The 19,400-nt window shown below is 38.2% G+C and overlaps 1 protein-coding gene across 1 annotated transcript in view; it reads right to left on the bottom strand.

Annotated features, from left to right (window-relative positions):
• Window positions 1-160, bottom strand: part of PGR (progesterone receptor) — a 43,251-nt gene extending 43,091 nt beyond the window's left edge. Inside the window, exon 1 of the mRNA XM_009281366.1 lies at window positions 5-160. Coding sequence (XP_009279641.1) covers window positions 5-160 — 156 coding nt within the window. The remainder of the gene's footprint in view (window positions 1-4) is intronic.
• Between the last annotated feature and the right edge of the window lie 19,240 nt (window positions 161-19,400).

Below are 19,400 nucleotides of genomic sequence, written 5' to 3'. Positions count from 1 at the left end.
CTGCCGCCGTGGGCTGCCCCGCCGCTCCGCTCTGCCTCCGCGGGGCAGCCGGTCCCGGGCACAGCGGCTTCCCCAGCAGCTTTTCCACCGGCTCCTCCTCCGCTCCGCCTGTCCCGGCCCGTCCCTCCCATCGCTCGCCGTGCCCGCATCCCTCTCCCATCGCGTCCGTCTCCCCGTGTCTCAGGCCTGCGCTATCTGGCATCTCCCCGCCGCCTGGCTTTCTTCCTGCCTTCTCATGCCTTTCCCCCCATCTCTTGTGCAGGTGCCCCGTCCTCACGCTTTCACCATCCCAAGAAGCGCAACTGTGGACTGGGCACAGGCTACAATCAGGTTGGGTAGGTCGCTGTTTTGGAGAGCAGAGAGCAAGACAAGCTTCACTTATCTTCAGTGACTACAGTATAGTCTTCCTTTTGCTGTTTTTCATCAATGTCCCCTTCAGACATTCATTGCAATTTTCAGGATTAAGCTCTGGCCCAATTTCTATCCTGATACAACATCCATTTTCCAGTAGCAGAGAAACCAAGGCATTGTAAATCACTTTACATTACATTCAGGGACCTCAAAGTATCCTCTACGCTAGAGAGAGCACACTGTTTTTGCTGGAAAATGTTTAGAAAATGGGGCATTCTTTGCCTGTAATATTTTCCTTTAATTACTTTGTCAGGGTGAATGAGAGGACATTTAAAATGGACCTGGTTTACAGGGGCTGGCTGGCCAACCTGCATATAGCAAGTTACAATCCAGCCCAAGTTAGTTCTGACCAGGAAACTGTCACCACCTAATTGCTGCCTGGCATTTTGTGTAAAATGCTGGTTTTGTGGCAGAACCCATTCAGCTCAGTAAGACAATTACTAATTGGAAAAAAAAAACAACCCTTAGTATAATTTGCATTATATATAGCAGTCTCAGAAAAGAAACCTGCGTTGAAAGGTACAAAGAATAAATTAGCGTAGGAGTAGTCCTCGTGACTTTGAGTAGAATCAGTGTATTTTTGATTCATAGAGATGCGCACTGTTACATGCTTGTTTATGCTCTGTAAGTATAACATGCTTTTCAGAAAAGACATCTTTTTTCAAAAACTGATCACCATGAAATAGTTTCTTTTGTTATTTTACTTTCAAAATATTTTCAGACTGAAAAGAACAGCTTCTTGGGGAGAAAAGCATAACTTTTTGAAATTATTTCAGTGTTCTGAAAGCTATAACATCAGAAATCATACAGGGCAATTTTACAGAAGCAGTGGCTTCACATAAACCTTATTCAATGTGGTGTGTACTTTCTACATTATTCTTGGCAAAATACTACTGGCTGATAGACTGCTTTGGGAGTGCCTTTTATTCCTTTAAGATGTAGGAGAAAATATTTATTTTTTCATTTTTTTAAAGAATTATGGCATTGTGATAACAGCTAACATTTTAAAACTTAGATGTCCTGTAGGCATACATTCAGGAGGTTTAACAGAATGATACACATCAAAGTATACTTGTTACGTATAAGAATATTTCTTGAACAGCAGTGTCTCACACTGTTAATATTGCAGGGGAAAGAACTGTTTGACCAGCAAATAGCAAGAATTGAAGATGTCTTTGTAAGACCTATCAGTGGAACTGATGTTAAAGGAATGCTCTCAAAAGGAGTTATCCAGGTCTGTTATGACATGACATTAAGACAAATAATTTGAAGTGCTTCTCTGGTTGCTGAGTTTCTGTTTTTCATGCTACAATATTTCTCCCTTCTCCCAAGCCTTCCTTTTCTCAGAAGAGACAGAAGTTCATCTCCAGCACTGTTCATCTCCATGCTCATTTTGGTTTTCCTCGGATGTTTTCATGCTTAGTCAGCTAGTTGCCATGTCTGTTTATTGCCACTGTCTTGCTTTCTCATTTCCACTTCCCCAAATGCACGCAGCATTCATGGCCTGCATCTTTATAGAAACGTGCTCCAAAGACTTGCTTCCTTGCAGTGACTTGCCTCCTTACTACTGCTTCAGGACTAGGAGAGGTAAAAAGCCACAGATGGCAGGAATAGGGGGGGGTCCTGAAAGGAAAGCAGCACCGAATAGTTTCTACAAGACCAACTCGCTGCTGGTAATGACTTGTCTGCTAAAATTCTACACTAACAAGGCCATGTGACTGTAAATACCTGTAAATTCACCAGAAATATAAATGTTTACTACTTGCATTATTTGTCTAAATGTTAGCAGTTAAATATTGTCCGGGTTTTCTGTTGTCCTTCCTAATTTCATTTTTATGACCTGCCAGATATACTCAGTTCTTTAATGGTAACGGTGATTATGCTGAATTGTCATTGTTTAAGGAAAATATTTTGGGTTCTTTACCTTTAGGACATTTATTGGATTTTGATTTACACTGGCTTCACGTGATTTCTATGAACTTTCACTGGAAACTTTTGCTATTTTCTTCATTTTATTCTGTCCATAACCTTCATGCCCCATCCCTGGAAGTGTTCAAGGACGGGTTGGATGGGGCTTTGAGCAACCTGATCTAGTGAAAGATGTCCGTGCCTATGGCAGGGGGGGTTGGACTAGATGACCTTTAGAGGTCCCTTCCAACTCAAACCATTCTATGATTCTGTGATTCATTAGTTTCCTTTTGCTGTCAGATTTTCTCACATCATTTGGATGTTTTCCCTGATATTGCTGTGGTATCACAAGTTTTTCAATAAGAACATTTCAAACTATGCCCTATCAAATTTATTGACATTCTAGTTGTGTTGTCATTTATTCATTTTGATTTATGCATTTTGTGGTGGCAATCACCATTACAGAAAAACAGGTTTTCTTATGGTATTTCCCCAGCTAATTTTCATTTATAAGCCATTAAAATTGAAACTGACATTTTCAATTCAGATCTAAAAATGACTTTTTTTTTATATTCAGTAAGCTTTTCCTGAATATAAAAATTTCAAAAAGCAAACTATGAATAGATTTGTTCTTCAGAATCGACCTATTTGAAATAGACCTATTTTGAACCAAATAGTAAAACATTGGAGGGTTTGATCGACCCTATTGCATTTTTTAAAATTCAACCGGAACTTGCAAATACAATATTGGAGAGCTCAAATTATTTTTGTGTCTATTTCCTTGCTCTGTTCAAAAACTGTGGATGAGTAAAAGCTGCACTTAACACAACTTCACAGCTGTCTTGTTTCGCAGCACAATTCCTGTATAAAATGTCAACAGGAATAGTAATATAATTGTACTGAGAACTCTCATTGTAATGCTGTAGATTTGCATTTAATTTTTTAAGTAGTTCCTGAGCATTTGTTTCACCATTCAAACATTCAACTGTATACTTTTAAGCAGTCAAAATTTTTGTTAGACCCTTCAAAATATTTCTAATGTTGTTGGTTTAAATAAAAAGAAAAAATGCTGTATGAGAAACAAGACAAGTACATAGCCTCCTCAAACACTACAAATACCAAAATCACAAACCTTTTCTATGACCACCTTTTCTTAAAATAATCTTGAAGCGTGGCCTGAAGGTCGACAAAATCTAAGTTCCATTTCTCAGACTAAAGTCTTCCATTTGTGTGTCAAGAGTGCCCTGTATAAACAGTGCCATAAAATCAGTGACTTTAATGTTTAAATCTGGAAAAGGACAGATTGATTGCACTAGAAAACCTGAATTAGTGTCTTAGTCCACACAGACCTTTCTTATAGTGACCACAACATTGTTCTGCACAGGCTCTTAGAGAACAGAGCTTAGAAGTTAAGAAGAATGTTTTATTTTTTCACGGTTAATCAATGCCTGACAATTTTGTATTACCATTGTTTAGGATATGATACAACCAAAAATGTGATTCACTTTTTATAAACAAAGAGGAAGAGAGACTATCTGCTTCAAAGAGCTTATGAGCTCGTGGTCAAAAAAAAAAAAGCAGCTTGCATAAGGAGAGGCTTAGAGGCTATAGGAGAGGCTTAGAGGCTTTTGCTTCTATGACAGAAATAACATTTTTGTAAAAAAAAAATTAGACCTCTGTAACTGCATTTTGCAATTCCTACACTACAAAAAAACCCCACATTTTCAGCACATAGTGTAAAGGACAAAAAGAGAGTAGTGTCATGCAAATAACAGCACATTCTTGGTATGTTACAGTTCTTGGAGATATGTACTTCTGTGGTTGCATCCCTATTCTGTAAATATTTAGACCCCTGGTTAGCATGCTAATTTCACTTCAATTAGGATGCCAGCAGACATTAAATATGCACTTCTCAGAGATCATAATTTTGAAGTACCAGCTAAATCATGAAAGCACTTAACACTAGGGATGTGGTCTGATCGTAGATGTTCACATCTGAACCACGTGATTAGGCTTCTGTAGTCAGGTAAGAGTCAGGTATCTGTGGGGACAGTTCAATTCATCTTCTGAAGCTCTTCAGAGACACTTAATGTCTTCTTATTAAAGATATAAAGGACTTCTCTGATCTGAGGCACTGATTAGGAGCCATGATTTTTTGGCAGTACAATGTCTAAGATCGATGCCTGAAGTAAGCGGTCTGAATAGAGTCCTAAATCCTTAAAATGCAGTATCAATGTGCTCTACTACAATGATTAAAAACATTATAGGAATCATAGTTTTGGAAACTGCACTGTAAGCATACTTTCTTTTCCCCTAAGCAAGGGCATGCCACAATGTAATTAATCTCTGTGGTCTGTTATCAGGTGTTTTGTTAGCTTAAGCTAAACCAGCAGATTAAAAAAAAAAAGCTATCAAAATTGTTGGCTTACCAAATACAAGGGTGTCTTGAAACAAATGTAAATGCAAAAGGGATCTGCAAACAGCAAGTTATGCAGCAACGAAAGTAAGCGATAGAGTTATAAAAGGAGATGAGGGAAAGGAAACTAATCACAGTGGACGTTACCTTATTTCTTGCTCTCAGGTGCTAAAGTTGCCACAGGGATAATATCGATACGGGATGTGAAGTGGGCTCTGAGACACTTTTATCTTTATAAATCATCCAAAGGGGGGAAATAGATGGATATTGAGTTATATTCACAAAAGTGATAGCTGCTCCTGGGACAGAAGTCATATATTTTATTTATTGTCCTTTGTCTGTTTATACTTTGGCTAACGCCCACTGAACTGCAGAACATAATACGCTTGTAGCTGAGAAAATAAACAGGAGCATGAGAAGTGAGAAAAAAAGAAGAGAGATGCTTTCTGGTTTTACGCTCTACAGAGAATGTCATTGATTGCTGGACGACATCCTCAAAAACTTTCTCAAATATTTTGTCCTGTGGCTTTCAATGAATGCATCACCTCGGGGTATCAAAGGGCACATGCTATGCATCCCTCAAGGCCTAGCTAGGTAAACCTAAACCCTAGGTTTACCCAAACCCACCATCTTCCTCAAAGTGGCTTTGTTGCTGTATTGCCTAGCCTCAGGACAAAGAAATAAAGGTTGCTTTATATAAAAGATGGTATTCAATTATCTGTATATATGGAATACATATTTCATATCAATACGTGAAGTGGCTGTATACAGACAATGGAACCCAGTGCTGCTAGGTGGAATAAGATGACTCCCAGCAGTTGCAACATTCATGATAGTCAATGTATTGCAACAAGTCTTGTTTGCTGGCTGGAGAGTAGAAAGTTGCAACCAGTGATACTAAACAGATGTTAGCATCTCTGAAATTCAGAAAGGAGTAGTCAATAATTCTTCAGAAGTATTAAAACTAATATCCTGATTAAATTGTGAGTCCTAAATAATCATAGAAAAGAAGACAAAAACTGGATAGAACCTTAGGAAATTTACAAGTAAATTTGGAGATCCAAATTGATGTGAAAATGCTATTCAACACAAAGATAAAACAAGGGTTGAACCTAACTATGACACTTTTTTAAGAGTTCATAAGCTGGATGAAGTAGAGCTGACCTTGGAGTAGAGCTGCACCGTAAGTGGAAGTAGGCATGATTTTCTTTTACTTTTGTGTAGCATTTGCTGCCAACTGTAATTTCATAAGAGACATCCTTTCTATGCAAATTCAAATTGTCTTAGCAAGGGTTAATCTTGCATCTACTTATTATATTCCCAAGTTTTTCTTCCTGTTTCTACTCACAGTCTAATTTCCCACCAGGGACTTGGTTGTCCCATGAAGTCTCAAAATTGACTCTTCAGCCTTAGAATATTCACAAACTCCTCTGAATTATCAATTTCTTTTCACAACCTCAGGTTAAAGGCATATATTCATTTTTATATGAAATACTGTATTAATCAGTTGTGTCATACTTAGCTATCCCAAAATTAATTGGAAAAGGCTAAATGGCATCATATCAAGCATGTAAAAAATAATCTGAGTTTCTTATCTTACTGTGTCCCATCACTGCTAGATAAAGACTAAAACATTGCTTAAAACTCTGTCTGCTGTATAACAAATTTCCAGAGAGTTTTGGTTCTTATGGAGTCCCAGGTAATTTTACTTACTCTTTATCTCCTGTTGTTCTAGATCCAGCTCTGTCTGCCTGACAAACCGTGCAACTTTCCACAGATGCACTCTAGGAAAGCAAAGAAGCCCAATGTACCTGTACCTAGCTGCGTGCTTCTTGCACAAGCATTTGTGCAACAGGAGGCGGGGAACAGTAAACTTTTTGTCTCGAAACAGCAGCCCAGGCAGGGTTAGGTTATACTGCAGAGTAGGCTGGTCGAAGCACTTGCGGAGACTTGAGTGCCAACATTCGCCTGATTCAGCCTTAGCTAGAATTTAAGTGGTCTGGGTGCCCAGGTGTGGGCACATTGTTTTTTCACATTTCTGTAGATGAAATGACTTCAATTACATTACTCTTGGTTGACAAAAGAGGGATGAAAACCAAAAGCTCTGTTAAACTTTTATGTTAGAAAAATCACATGAAGTCAATAATCATAATACTACTTATAGCAAAAAAGGGCACTGCTTTGCATTGATGTCACCTGAGATCCAAATCTTCCTTTTTTTTCTTTTGTTTTTGTTTGAATCAGAAGGTTCTTGGGTTCTTCCTTCAATTACGTCCTTTATAATTTTATTTCCTAATTAGAGCTCAGCAATAAAATTATTCAAAGCTCCCAAAATACAACTTTACTTTTCCAAAATACATATGCCCCTTTGACATGATATAACCTATATAATCAAGATAATAAAATAAATCTCAAAAAGTGTTCTAGCATTCTGCAAAATCCAATTTTATAATAAAATAATAGTCTGCCATATAATCCAGGAAAGAGAAGCACAAATATGTCTTTCAAGTCATTCTTTGTGTATTAAGTTACACCATATTATACCTCTGCTGTGAAACTTTGTTGCATTAGATGTGAGCCTGCTCAGTCTCCTAAGTGACAGAAAGGTTCTATGTGAATATGTAGATTTTAAAATGGCATAAATGTTTTCCATGTCTGCTCACCTTTAATAGCTCCTATATCAAAATTGCTTAGTTTAAAAAAATTAGGGTTTTTTGTTGGTCATCCTGCCTACCGAAAGGTCAGACCAAGCTACTTTCTGTACATGAATGAGCTGCATTAATAAAACCTCCGCTGTGAGAACGTGGGGCTGCATCGACAACAGGAGTTAGGCCCTGGACTCTGCATCGGATCTGTCATACTTGCTGTGTATATAGGCTCTTCTTCGCACACATCAGATCTCAATATGGTACTTATTTAAACTTCCTGTTGTGACACTAATCTCCATTTAGCTTTTTTTTGCTCTTTCTAGGATATATCGTTATCTTAAATTGGAGCCCAGAATGTAAAGACTGACTCTTAAGTCTTACTGAATTATTAATCATCATTAAATTCTTTAAAATGAGAAATTACCCAGTTTTTCTTCATGGCTCCTTCACAAACAGATGCTGATTTCTCACAGCATTTTCTTTGATGAATTCACCAATTTACTTGGTTAAAGTACACTGAATTAAACAGCAGCTAAATCAAAGTGTGCTATGGTTACTCATTACTATGAGAACTTAAATTTGTTAAGATAGAATATAAGGAATTTCTATTGTGTAATAGTTAATATCTAGGCATGAATGATTTGCTTGTTGAAAACATATGTCTGTGAAAAATACATTTTCCTAAAAATTTATAAAAAACTGTGCATGTGCAAATATGGAACCTCGACCAAGGTAGAAGTCCTTCACCTTTTGAAAGGTGCAGTTCTATCCAGATGATGTATAACAATGAAATCTACTCAAAGTATTGCCAATTGTTTCTGAATTGGCCAAGCATTAAATAACTGAAATATTAGACTCTGCATTTTGCATCGGATACTGAAATGCTGTAAATCAGCATGGCTGTATTAGATCCAGTGAAGGAATTCAACTTAAAAACTGACAAGGGACCAATATTCTTTCAGTCTCCCAGTTCTAAAGTTCCCTTAAAGCGTGTCGTTTAAGGATAATAAATGCCAGGTCATTGTTTCCCAAGAAGCCTAGAAGACTCTCACGTTTGTACCTTTGGGTCTGGATACTTGTCTAAAGAGTAAGCTGCTCTCAAGGTGTCAGACAAAACCAGTGTTTCACATTTGGCTGATCGAAAAGGGCCAGGTTATTCCAAATTCTTGGGAAAGGGAGCATGACTCCGAATTGAGAGCAGCAAAAAGATGGTTAAGGAACCCAGAAGTGGAGATTTGCCATGCAAACACTCAATTTAAACCTCAGCAGATTTTAATTAATTACTCACTGTTCAATACAAAAAGAGCCAGAGTTATGCCACAAGCCTGCTAGGCACTGATTTGGACGTGGGATATTAAACAACAGAAAGTGAAGAGAAGATATACCCCTGAGACATGATGGTTGCTCAGATTCTTAAGTGAATCAGAGCAAATTAAATTTCATCACTGAAATTTAACATTACTAGATGCCCTTTATAAATGAAATCAATAGTGAAACTTGTATGGAATATGAAAAATAAGAGGTTACCACTTTAATTAAATGGGATCTTCTAAAAGATGAGAAGGCTGTCTAAACGAAACTGGTATAAATTCTGGGCTGTTTAACAGATTGAGAAAACATTATTTACTACAGAGTAAAACCTTCAAGTTACACAAACTATTTTTGTGTTCACCTGAAATGACAATTTGAAGATGAGTCCCTTAACTAGACATGGAAAGACGTGAAGGACCTGGTTCCTTGTGTTTTATACTAACTCCAAAGAAGCAAATTTACCCATGTCAGTAAAGAGCACAGACTTTCTAGTCCTTGATTTTGAGAAACTGGTTAAAATATTCCTCTGTCAAATAGCCTTGTTTTAGTTCTGTTTCAGTTGTAGTTGCTGGTGTTGTGTTCATCCCTAGAGGCGTCTGTCATTGATCAGAGCCCCCAGTTCTATGTTAAGTATTTAACAGAACAAGAAGTGTCCTGAAAACCTCTCACAGAAAAAGAGATTCAGTTAATCTCATATAAAACAAAAGATTAATGTTATGATGATGGCGTAGTTTGTTGTAGAAATATAGATACGTGTGAGGAAGATGTTCATTTAATCACAACCCCAGAAGCCTGCTGTTAATCGCTCTGCCCTGAAATTAATCTCCAGATATGCTGGCTTTGAAATTCCAGCCATAAAGCATCTTTACAGGGATACTGTAGGGTGTGTTTTTCTCATGACTTCTTCTGCCATCTTGTTACTGCCTTAGGCTAAAAAATAATAGCTACATTTTCACTTTGAGGGGCCAGTGCGCTCACAGGAAAATGTAACAACAAAAAAATTGCATAGTGAGGTGCTATCTGTAGTACTGTTTGCCATAAAATTTAAAAAAAGATTATCACTGGTCATGGAAAAATAGATTAATGAGGTAGGAACTAGGTTACCAGAGGTATCCCCAGAGTGGTGGCAGCGGGTGGCAGGAGGGATGAAGGAAGCGATGAATAGAAAGGAGAAGGCCTGGCAGTGACACCAATGCCATGATTACATTTTGGGCACCAGTGGGAGCCTCTGCTGCAGAGACAGAAGCCTGGCTGGCTTTGCTTTGTCATAGTCTGTTCGTCCTGTTCTTCTTCATTACTTATTCACAACACATCTTGCGTTAAGCCAGAAATGCTAGATTTCTGCAACATTTCCAATAAATAGACCACCAAAATTCTGCTAACATTAGCATACAAATCTGAATAAACAGATTAGCTATACATTGTCTGAGATAGGGTGTAAGCTTGATTTCTAAATAGAATACAATCGATAAATGAGTAGGACACTTGTTCCAAGCTATTGGAAGTCACCAGAAAAAAGTGGAGGGGGATGAATAATTTTAATATAAAAATATTCTTAAATTTTATATATTTTTTATAAATTATATCCATATAATTTTATAAAACATTCTATATAAATTATATAAATGTATTAAAAAACCCCAAATTATTACTTTAAATTTAAGGAATGTTACTACTACCCTGACTCTACTCAATGATGTCCAAACTCTATCATTCCTCTCTGAGCTAGGAGAAAATTTCCCTCTTAGTCCCAAATCCACAATACATGAGCAATATACACCAACTGGGTACATTAAAATCTACTAGCAGAACAGGGAACATTTAAGGTTAAAAAGTATAAACCAGGCTTTTCTTATTTGACTTCATATCTGTTCTTATATTTGTACATGTTTCTTGTCAGTAAATGGCATCTTTTCCTTTAGTCTTTAACCCTAGGCTATATTGCATGACCATTCTGCCATGAGTTATATTTGCTCAATCTTTTTAGCATGTTTGCTTTCTGAGCTCACTTCTCTTTCTCTGGTCTTTCAAAACACAATGTTGAGTCCTGATTTTTAAGTAACGAAGAGTGATCAACAGTGTATTTGTGTGAAGGTGCTCTATCACAATGGATGGAAAATAAAAAGCATGATGAGAAGCTGATATGTTTGATATGACAGTTATCAAAAAGTCATCTATATTCTGGAAAATGAAGTGCTGCAATTTCCAGGATAATATATGATGTTGTTTACAAAACACTTTAAGTGTCATGTGTCTAGTTATATTTACCCTTTTACAAGCAAATGGGGAAAATGAACATGATCAAAGCCACCACGTCTGCTCCAAAAGGAAATCTGAATTGGAGCCACAGCTCTGTGCTTTGGGCATCATTATGAAATCAAAGCAAAAGAGGTTTTTGAGTAAACAAAGCATAAATACAGAATCAATCTTAAAACAGAAAATGATACTGACTTACATTTAGATGCCTCTCGGAGACTGATACATTTAATATGCTTTCTGTTACTAATGCAGGACTTTGCTTGTCAGAAAAGGTTTCTATCTCTGGTATAAACCTCAATCAGTAAATGTTCCAAAGCGTTAGCAGTCGTTCAGAAAGGATATGAAGAATGTTCCATTTCACCAGAACATTAAAAAGCTTTCAAACAGTACAGAATGCAATTACCCAAATAAGAACCAGGTCACAGCACTAGAACTGCTGTCCTGACCCATGCAAAAGCAGCAGTTGTTTTTTTTTTTAAATGGTGACTGATATTAAAGATGTGACATAGTAGCTCAGTAGATATGTACACTGTGCAGGAGGGAGCTGGACAGAAGAATCAGAAGTTATTTTTAAAGAGAAAATTAAAAACGTGAATTAAGGCTTGCAGTTGTTTTTTTATATATTTATCACTCTCAGGCCCTGTACAATCAAGAATGCAAGAATTAGGAGGACAAGGAACAAGTAATCAAGAGGTAATTTAGTCTATCATAACAGTAAGGAAATGCAACAAAGAGAGCAGACTCCTCCTTTTTGAGTGATTGTCTTGAGTGGATTATTCTGATCTTAAAGATTCCTATATGTTTTATTCATCAGGAGAAAAAAAAAGAGAAGAAAAAAAAGAAAAAGGAGATCTGCCCAAACTGGTAGCAGGTTCAAAATCTTTTAACAAAACATATTGGGAGCTGAGAATGTAGACTAAACTCCAGGAAACTCCTGCACAAATCACAGAACCAGGAATATTCATTAAGCAAGATCTATTTGTTGAAATAATGAATAGAAATGTATTCTCTTTGTGTGCCAATGTCCTGAACAAACTGGAAAATTTTCTAAATGTCTTCGCTCTCTTCATACGAAAGGATGAATGCCCCATCAGAACTCACGTACAATTTCATTTCACCTTGGCTAGGATAAATATTTGATGAAAAAACAGGAAGATTCATTGATTAATTAAAATAAAAACCAAGGCTACTTCATTAAAAAAACTGTGAATGACATTGTCCTCATGGGAGATATTGCCCTTGAAGCAGAGAAGGCCAACATCATCTTGGGCTGTGTGAGAGTGTAGCCAGCAGGTATAGGGAAGTGATCCTTCCCCTTGCCCTGGTAAGACACATCTGGAGTGCTGTGTCCAGTTCTGGCCTCCCCAGTACAAGTAAGACATGGATGTGCTGGAATGAGTCTAGCGGAAGCCACCAAACTGCTCAGGGAGCTGGAGCACAGAGCATGCAGGAAGAGACTGAGCAAGCTAGGTTTGTTCAGCCTGGAAAAGAGAAAGCAAAGGGGAAACCTTATTGCTGTCTACAATCACCTGATCAGAGGATATCAAGAAGACAGAGTTAGACTCTTCTTGGAGGTGCACAGCAATAGGAAGAGAGGCTATGGACACAAACCAGAACATGAAAAATTCCAGTTAGTTTTTTTATTGTTTAAATAGCAGAACAGTTTGCTGTGAGAGGCTGTAGGTTCACCATCCTTGGAGGTGTTCAAAACTCAACTGGACAAGTTGAGGGGCTTGGATTAGGTGGCCCCCAGATGTGCCTTCCAACTTAAATTATTCTATGATTCTGCGGTTCTGTGATTGCCCTAGCGCCTAACAGGTGGGGATGACTACTAGATATACTTGAATGGAGATAAATGAAAACTTGTATTTCTTTAAAGGAGTTATATTGTGTGTATATATAGCATATTTAGACAGCTTATATATATGAACATATAATATATTTAGGCTACATATGCAGATATATATATTCTAGGATAGGTAGAATTGCAATACATTACAAAAGCAATTGCCACAGTATCACTCTGATGGAGCATTTCTTGCTCTTCGCTATGTAAAATGAGTCTAATGCCATCAGGCTTCTGTTATTTCAGCTGAAGTGTTTCTGTGTCAAGTCCACAGCATGGAGTATAGCATCCAAGCTATCAGATAGTGGGAAATGTATCAGGCTATGGTGAAAGGTTGATCAGCTGATCAGCCAAGATACAGCCAACCTCTGGGGTCCAGAATAATCTTCCAGGTTCTTTTGTGCAGTCTAAATGCATCCTGAGTTCATGTCAGGATGAGACTGTGTACCATGACTCACCTGTACCCTTTTTTCTATTGGAAAGAAACAGGAATGTGGGCAGAGGGGGAGCCACAGTATGATTCAGAAACTAGGATTGGGAGGCATACCATGGCACGTTTCGATACAGTGCAGGGAACACGAGTACAAGTGCCGGAAATGCCAGGTCTGAATTGGCACTAATAGACTTTTCTGACTAAAGTCATGCCTGGGCTTCCTGGTGGTTTTGGGACTTAAGAAAATTGTGAGAAGATGTAAAATAACCCCAGAAACTTTATTTCACTTCAAAGTTTTACTAGGGTGCTTATGATAGCTTTAATAATGGGGCAGAGTTCTAATGTAGAAATCTATTCCCAATATTTTCACATTAGTATCTGCTGGTCCCGCATCATTATTTGTCATTCTGGATGTCCTGAATTAGCCTAGTGCCTCCTTCATTGAATCTATACTCACTGATTCTTGCCTAGGTATCTCTCCAAAATGTGCCACAGCATTTATGTACATTTGTAGATGCTAAATTATTATTTGCTTTTGTGTCTTTGAAGCTAGCCACTGGCTATAGGTTTTGACTGCTCCTTTGATTCTCTCATCCCTGAAAAAGTAAGAAATACTGCATGCTTCTTTTGATTTTAAAAACATCTCCAAGTAAAAAATTGAATTAGAAATCCATTTTCAACAATACATGTTGTATACGGTTTGCTAGAAAAAGCAATATTCTATTTTCTGTCCAGAAACAAAATATAAGGGTAGAGGTATATCTAATAGAGGAACACAAAGGAGAGGGAAGATAGAACTCAAGATGTCAAAGGGAAACACATCTATCATTGCAAACCAGAAAGATCCTGTTCTTTCTGACACCAAAATGAATGGTGCTCAGTTAAATTCTGCTGGCTGTGTCTGGTTATTCAGGTGAAACCCAATGGTCTGGTTTCACTCTGTATTGTTTGGAATCTGTGAGCCATCCAGACGTTGAAGATCCTTGTTCTCAGATAATTAGGCCTAATGATAATATTACTGGAGCTGTTTTTTCCTGCCTTGTTGAATGAGAAAAGGATCACCAACATTTGACATGGACAGGGAGGAAAGTTCACACCTCTTCCCTTTTCCAGAATGGAAAAGTGCTGGGAAAGTAAGAAATTAAAATTCTGTAATTAAGCTCCTGGGAAGAATTGAGCCACCAAATTAATTAACAACAATTGTGACTGTTGAACCTGGGAGTTTGCAGAAGTATTTATTACTATAAATCACACAGGGTATTCTTCCTCATATTAATATTCCCTTATTGTTTTTCTTTTTAAAAAGTTACACAGACAATTCCAAGAGAGACCCACTAAAAAGGTCTTTTAAATATTAGATTGAGATATTAGATTGAGAAACAGATGTTTGGGCAAAGAATTGAATACTGCTGCTAAATAATAAGACTTCTTCAGAAATAGGTTCTCTGACATTTTTAATGATTATTGCCTTTTTAATTTGATTTTTGTAAGTTACTTCCCAAAGTGAAGAAATACTATATGCATCTTTTCCTTTTTAATGCTTATATTAAAAAGCCTTTTTGTGGCTTAACAGGCAGTTTAGTTCTCCTTTCCCTTCTTTTGCCAAAGGAAATAGTTGGAATTTTTTTCTTTTGCTTCTTCTTCATACAGATGACCTGGTTTTGCTGTTGCACACTTCTCTAAATCAAACTGTGCATTAGAGAACTGAGATTCTTTTAGCCTGCAAGAGCACATGACAGAAGCCACCAGAAAAAAAACCCGCTGTTTTTTTCACAGACTGAGACTGCACATGCAGAAGATCAGTAGACGTATTACCGAACAGGATGTGTTTTCCCCTTTATAAAATCTTGAGTTATCTGTAAGGACTTAAATGCTGACAGTAAAGAAAAGATAAGGGGAGTATTAAGTTTTATGCAAACTGCTTCACTTTAGTCGTGTCCATAAGACAGCTGAGTTCTGAGAACTACTGTCTGTGCCTCAGCTCCCGTGTAGCCAAAAAGATCTTTTATTGCTAGAGATTTGCACAAAATATACTCTAAAGTAATGTGCCTAATTCTGTCTGCTCTTCAAGATTCCAGAACGTGCAATATCAGCTAATGCACATTGTCTTCCAAAATTCCTCGGCTACATATCCATCTTGTGAACGGTAAAACCTTCCAAAGCTTAGAGATGAAATGCTTTTGCAATCTGCTATTTCCTTCATACTGTTAACCACTTGAAAAATAACCTGGTTAGAACTGTAGGCAAAAATAATAAAACAAACAGACTAAATTATGCTCACAGTAGAAGCTGTGAAAGTCATCAGTTCAACAAATGCTAACCATAGCTGGTCTTGCAGTCTGTCTGCATGTGTGTAATTATGAGAATATGTAGGTGTTTTGAACACTGAGAAGATAAAATGAGCCTGTCAAGTTTTCCAGTTTTGAATCTGAGAAAGGTAGGTTGGGAGTCAGTAAAAGTTATTATTTTTTTCCATTTGTACATCTGACCAAATTAAGGATCTGCTGCTTTCAGCATCTTTTCCGTAAGTCTCATCTGACTCATATCCTCTCATCTGATAAGTGACACGATCCTGTTAGTAGGTCTCTTATTACATGGGCTCAAATCTTAAAAAGACTGCTGTGTGGCAAAACAATTATATATGTGTTCTTGCCCTCATGTCTCATTAGTCATAAAAGTAAGATTCAGGTATGCCAAAGACACACTCTTTATGACCCAAATAATATGTCCCTGCTTTGTTATATCTTTTTCTTTATATTGATTTAGGTTTGTTACTTAAGGTTGATCTTACGCTTTTACTTTCTTAATTTTTAATTATGTCATTAGTCTTTGCATATTGTGCAGTGTGCTGTGAGCTACAGCTAAAATGCTATACAGGCACCCGTCAGATCTTCTAAGGCTGGGATGTTCAGCTCACTTGTTATCTATGGGCAAAGGCAGAGGTGCAATACCAAGCGAATGCAATTCTCTGCCTCCTGTAGCAGCCTGGTTCTGCAGGAGTACCACCAGTTCCACCAGCGTGAAGCCCAAGGTCATAAGCCCTCCCAGGACTTACCTGGTGCCACACAGGAATTACAGTATTGGCAACTGAGTAGAAAAGATGTGAGACTGTCAGAGCCAAGGGAGGGTTTCAGGACACGTAGTCATCCCTCTTTCCTGGGTGTCAGTAGCATTAAGTGGACAAGCTCTGGCCTGTCTGCTCCTATGTTTTAATCCCTCAGACCACCACCAGGCCACATGTGAGTCCACACAGCAATTAGTACTATGCTGTAAAAAAACCAGGCTTCATCTAGTTCTCTTGAGTGTAAACAACATACAAACATTGTAGTAAAGATCTAGTGTACTCAACAGCACCTAGCAACTAACCTTGGCCGTCTTGGCAGCCGTCACTGTCTTGTCTTCAGTATTATTGGCACGAGCTGGATAGGTTGTGCTGTATTGATTACACCTGCATAAGCTGTAGTGATACCTCCATAAGCATATATACAGTATGAACATATACACAAAGCACAGGTAGGTGCCCTTGTTCATTTTCACCGACCAGAAAAACAATATGCCCATGTCCAATTAATATATGAGGGGAAATAAATGTTTAAGTATGGTTAAGTTTACGATCTGGAGAGCTTGGCAGGCCATATTTTGTGATATTGGAGACTGGACTTTTCTGGGCAACCCTTATTCACCGAAATGTGTCGTACTTTTCAGGTCAAAAGATATGGTGCTGCTGTATTAGAGCTGCTGTTTTCACTGTTTCTTGATGGCAACTTAGTCTGCCAAAGTCTTTGGATCTGATAACACTAGATTGAATAAGACAGCTAGGTAGGAAATGAAGTTATAAATATTTGCAAGATACATATTTGTGAGTAAGAGCAATGCTGACTGCTTTGGAAGCGGGCTAGGCAATACACATACAATGAAGCATTCTGTTTTCTTAATGGAGCGTTGCACAGATAGAAATCAAATCACCCATCCCCACTTTACTATTTTTGCACCCATCAGTCCAGGTCACTTATATTTTCACTCCATTTTGAGAAGCAGAATGAAACAAAACAGTATGATTGCTGTTAACCAGGTCATGCCTTCATCTCTGTGTCTGCCAGAACATCAGTATCATTCTGATGCTCCGCTCAGACCCATATGATTGAAATATTTAGTAGCATCAGAATGTATTTCTCAAATGTAAGCAGTGCTTTTATCTGAAAGAGTCCCAAAAAGCATACTAAAAGCCCAAACAGCTACAGATGTATTAAGTCCATGTACAGACTCCATCACCACATACTGCTGTGCAACATCCCCCTTTTGTGAACATCGCCATATCAGAATGCCCCCATAATTCCCACTGGATTTGCTTATTTATTTATTTAAGAGTTGCTCTAATATCCTCATTTGAGCTGTTGAGGTGTCTTGTACTTGTTTTCTTTTCTTTCTAGTGTTGGCCTAAGCAGGGGATCTGATCCTGAGAGGGATCAAATTGTCTGTGCTTATAACTGATTAAGCCTCATTTTAGACAAATTTGCCTTCAGGTATCTCTTTGAAATTGAGAAGGGCTTCCTCATATTACTTATTTTCTTACTTCACACAGTGCCTTTGTTGTTTTGTGTATCATTTTCTGGTGACAAATAAGTCCTATGCCATCTGCCATCTCTTGTGGACAAACAATTGTATTTTATTTATTGTTACTCATTCTTTGTTTCACTGTTCAGTCTTCCTGTGACCTCAGAAAAAGTTTTTCCCTCCTCATTAACTGCTCCAATAAAAATACTGCTCCCATAAAGAACAGTAAGAATTAGCACTTTGTCCTGGTTTCGGCTGGGATAGAGTTAGTTTTCTTCCTAGTAGCTGGTACAGTGCTGTGTTTTGGATTTAGGATGAGAATAATGTTGATAACACACCGATGTTTTAGTTGTCGCTAGGTAGTGCTTACACTAGGCAAGGACTTTTCAGCTTCCCATGCTCTACTGACTGAGAAGGCTGGAGGTGCACAAGAAGCTGGGAGGGGGCACAGCCAGGACAGCTGACCCCAACTGGCCAAAGGGACATTCCATACCATGTGACGTCATGCTCAGTACATAAACTGGGGAAAGCTGGCCGGGGGGGCCGCTGCTCGGGGCCTGGCTGGGCATCAGTCGGCGGGGGGTGAGCAATTGCATTGTGCATCACTTGCTTTGTATATTATTATTATTATTTTATTTCAATTATTAAACTGTTCTTATCTCAACCCACGAGTTTTCTCACTTTTACTCTTCCAATTCTCTCCCCCATCCCACCGGGGGCAGGAGAGTGAGAGAGTGGCTGTGTGGTGCTCAGTTGCTGGCTGAGGTTAAACCGTGACACACTTTTACATATTAGTTTTCATAAACTGACATTTCACATTTGGAATATGTGAAAACATGCCTGAATTTTGTAGAAAGGAAAATAGGGACAGGAGAGATTTGCAAGTAGCTTTTTGCCACTAATGGTAGTACCTGCCAAAGACAGAAAACTCCTGCTATAGGCAAGTTTGTTGTGGATGCTATAATTTTTGCCTCCCACTACCTTCTTCTGAGTGGGTGAAAAAGTCTTTTTTTCCTTTCCTTCTTTCTCTTTTACCTGATCTTCTGGCTGGTGCTTTTCCCACCCAGCCAGCCGGCCCTTTGCCGCAGCAATTAGCAGCTATCCCTCACTGCCTTTGGATTTAGTGGAATTTTTCAGGCACTAGTAGTGATTTCCAAAACCTCAGGTATTCTGAGCAGGAAATGATAAGGAAAGTACGTGGGAAAAGTATTTGAGAAGGCGGATCATAAATCTGACTGGGGTCCGGATTCTCTTAAATACAGGGAACATTCTTTTTTTCTTCTTTTTCCAACAAAGAAATGAAAGAGAAATGGTTGGGACCGAGGTAAAAACTGGAAGGTTTATGTTGTCTAATATTGGTAGGTATGTTGCTATCTACCTCTTCTATATATCTTTTTCCTTTCAGGTCAGTCCTTGGCATATGCCCTTTTGGGGTTGTGTCTGCACATAAACATGAGGGTTATACACGCTGCTCACACTTCACTATTTTCTCCATTTCATAACTGCGATCACGTATTATTCCAACTAGTGTTGTAACATAAGCAGATGGTGATAGCATGGATGTTACTTGCTAACATAGAATCATAGAATCATAGAATCACAGAATAGTTTGGG

The sequence above is a fragment of the Aptenodytes forsteri genome, unplaced genomic scaffold, assembly GCF_000699145.1.
Source record: "Aptenodytes forsteri isolate BGI_AS27 unplaced genomic scaffold, ASM69914v1 Scaffold212, whole genome shotgun sequence".
In the NCBI taxonomy this organism is placed as follows: domain Eukaryota; kingdom Metazoa; phylum Chordata; class Aves; order Sphenisciformes; family Spheniscidae; genus Aptenodytes; species Aptenodytes forsteri.
The sequence above is the reverse complement of the archived record's forward strand: the minus strand, read 5'-3'. Positions and strand labels throughout refer to the sequence as shown.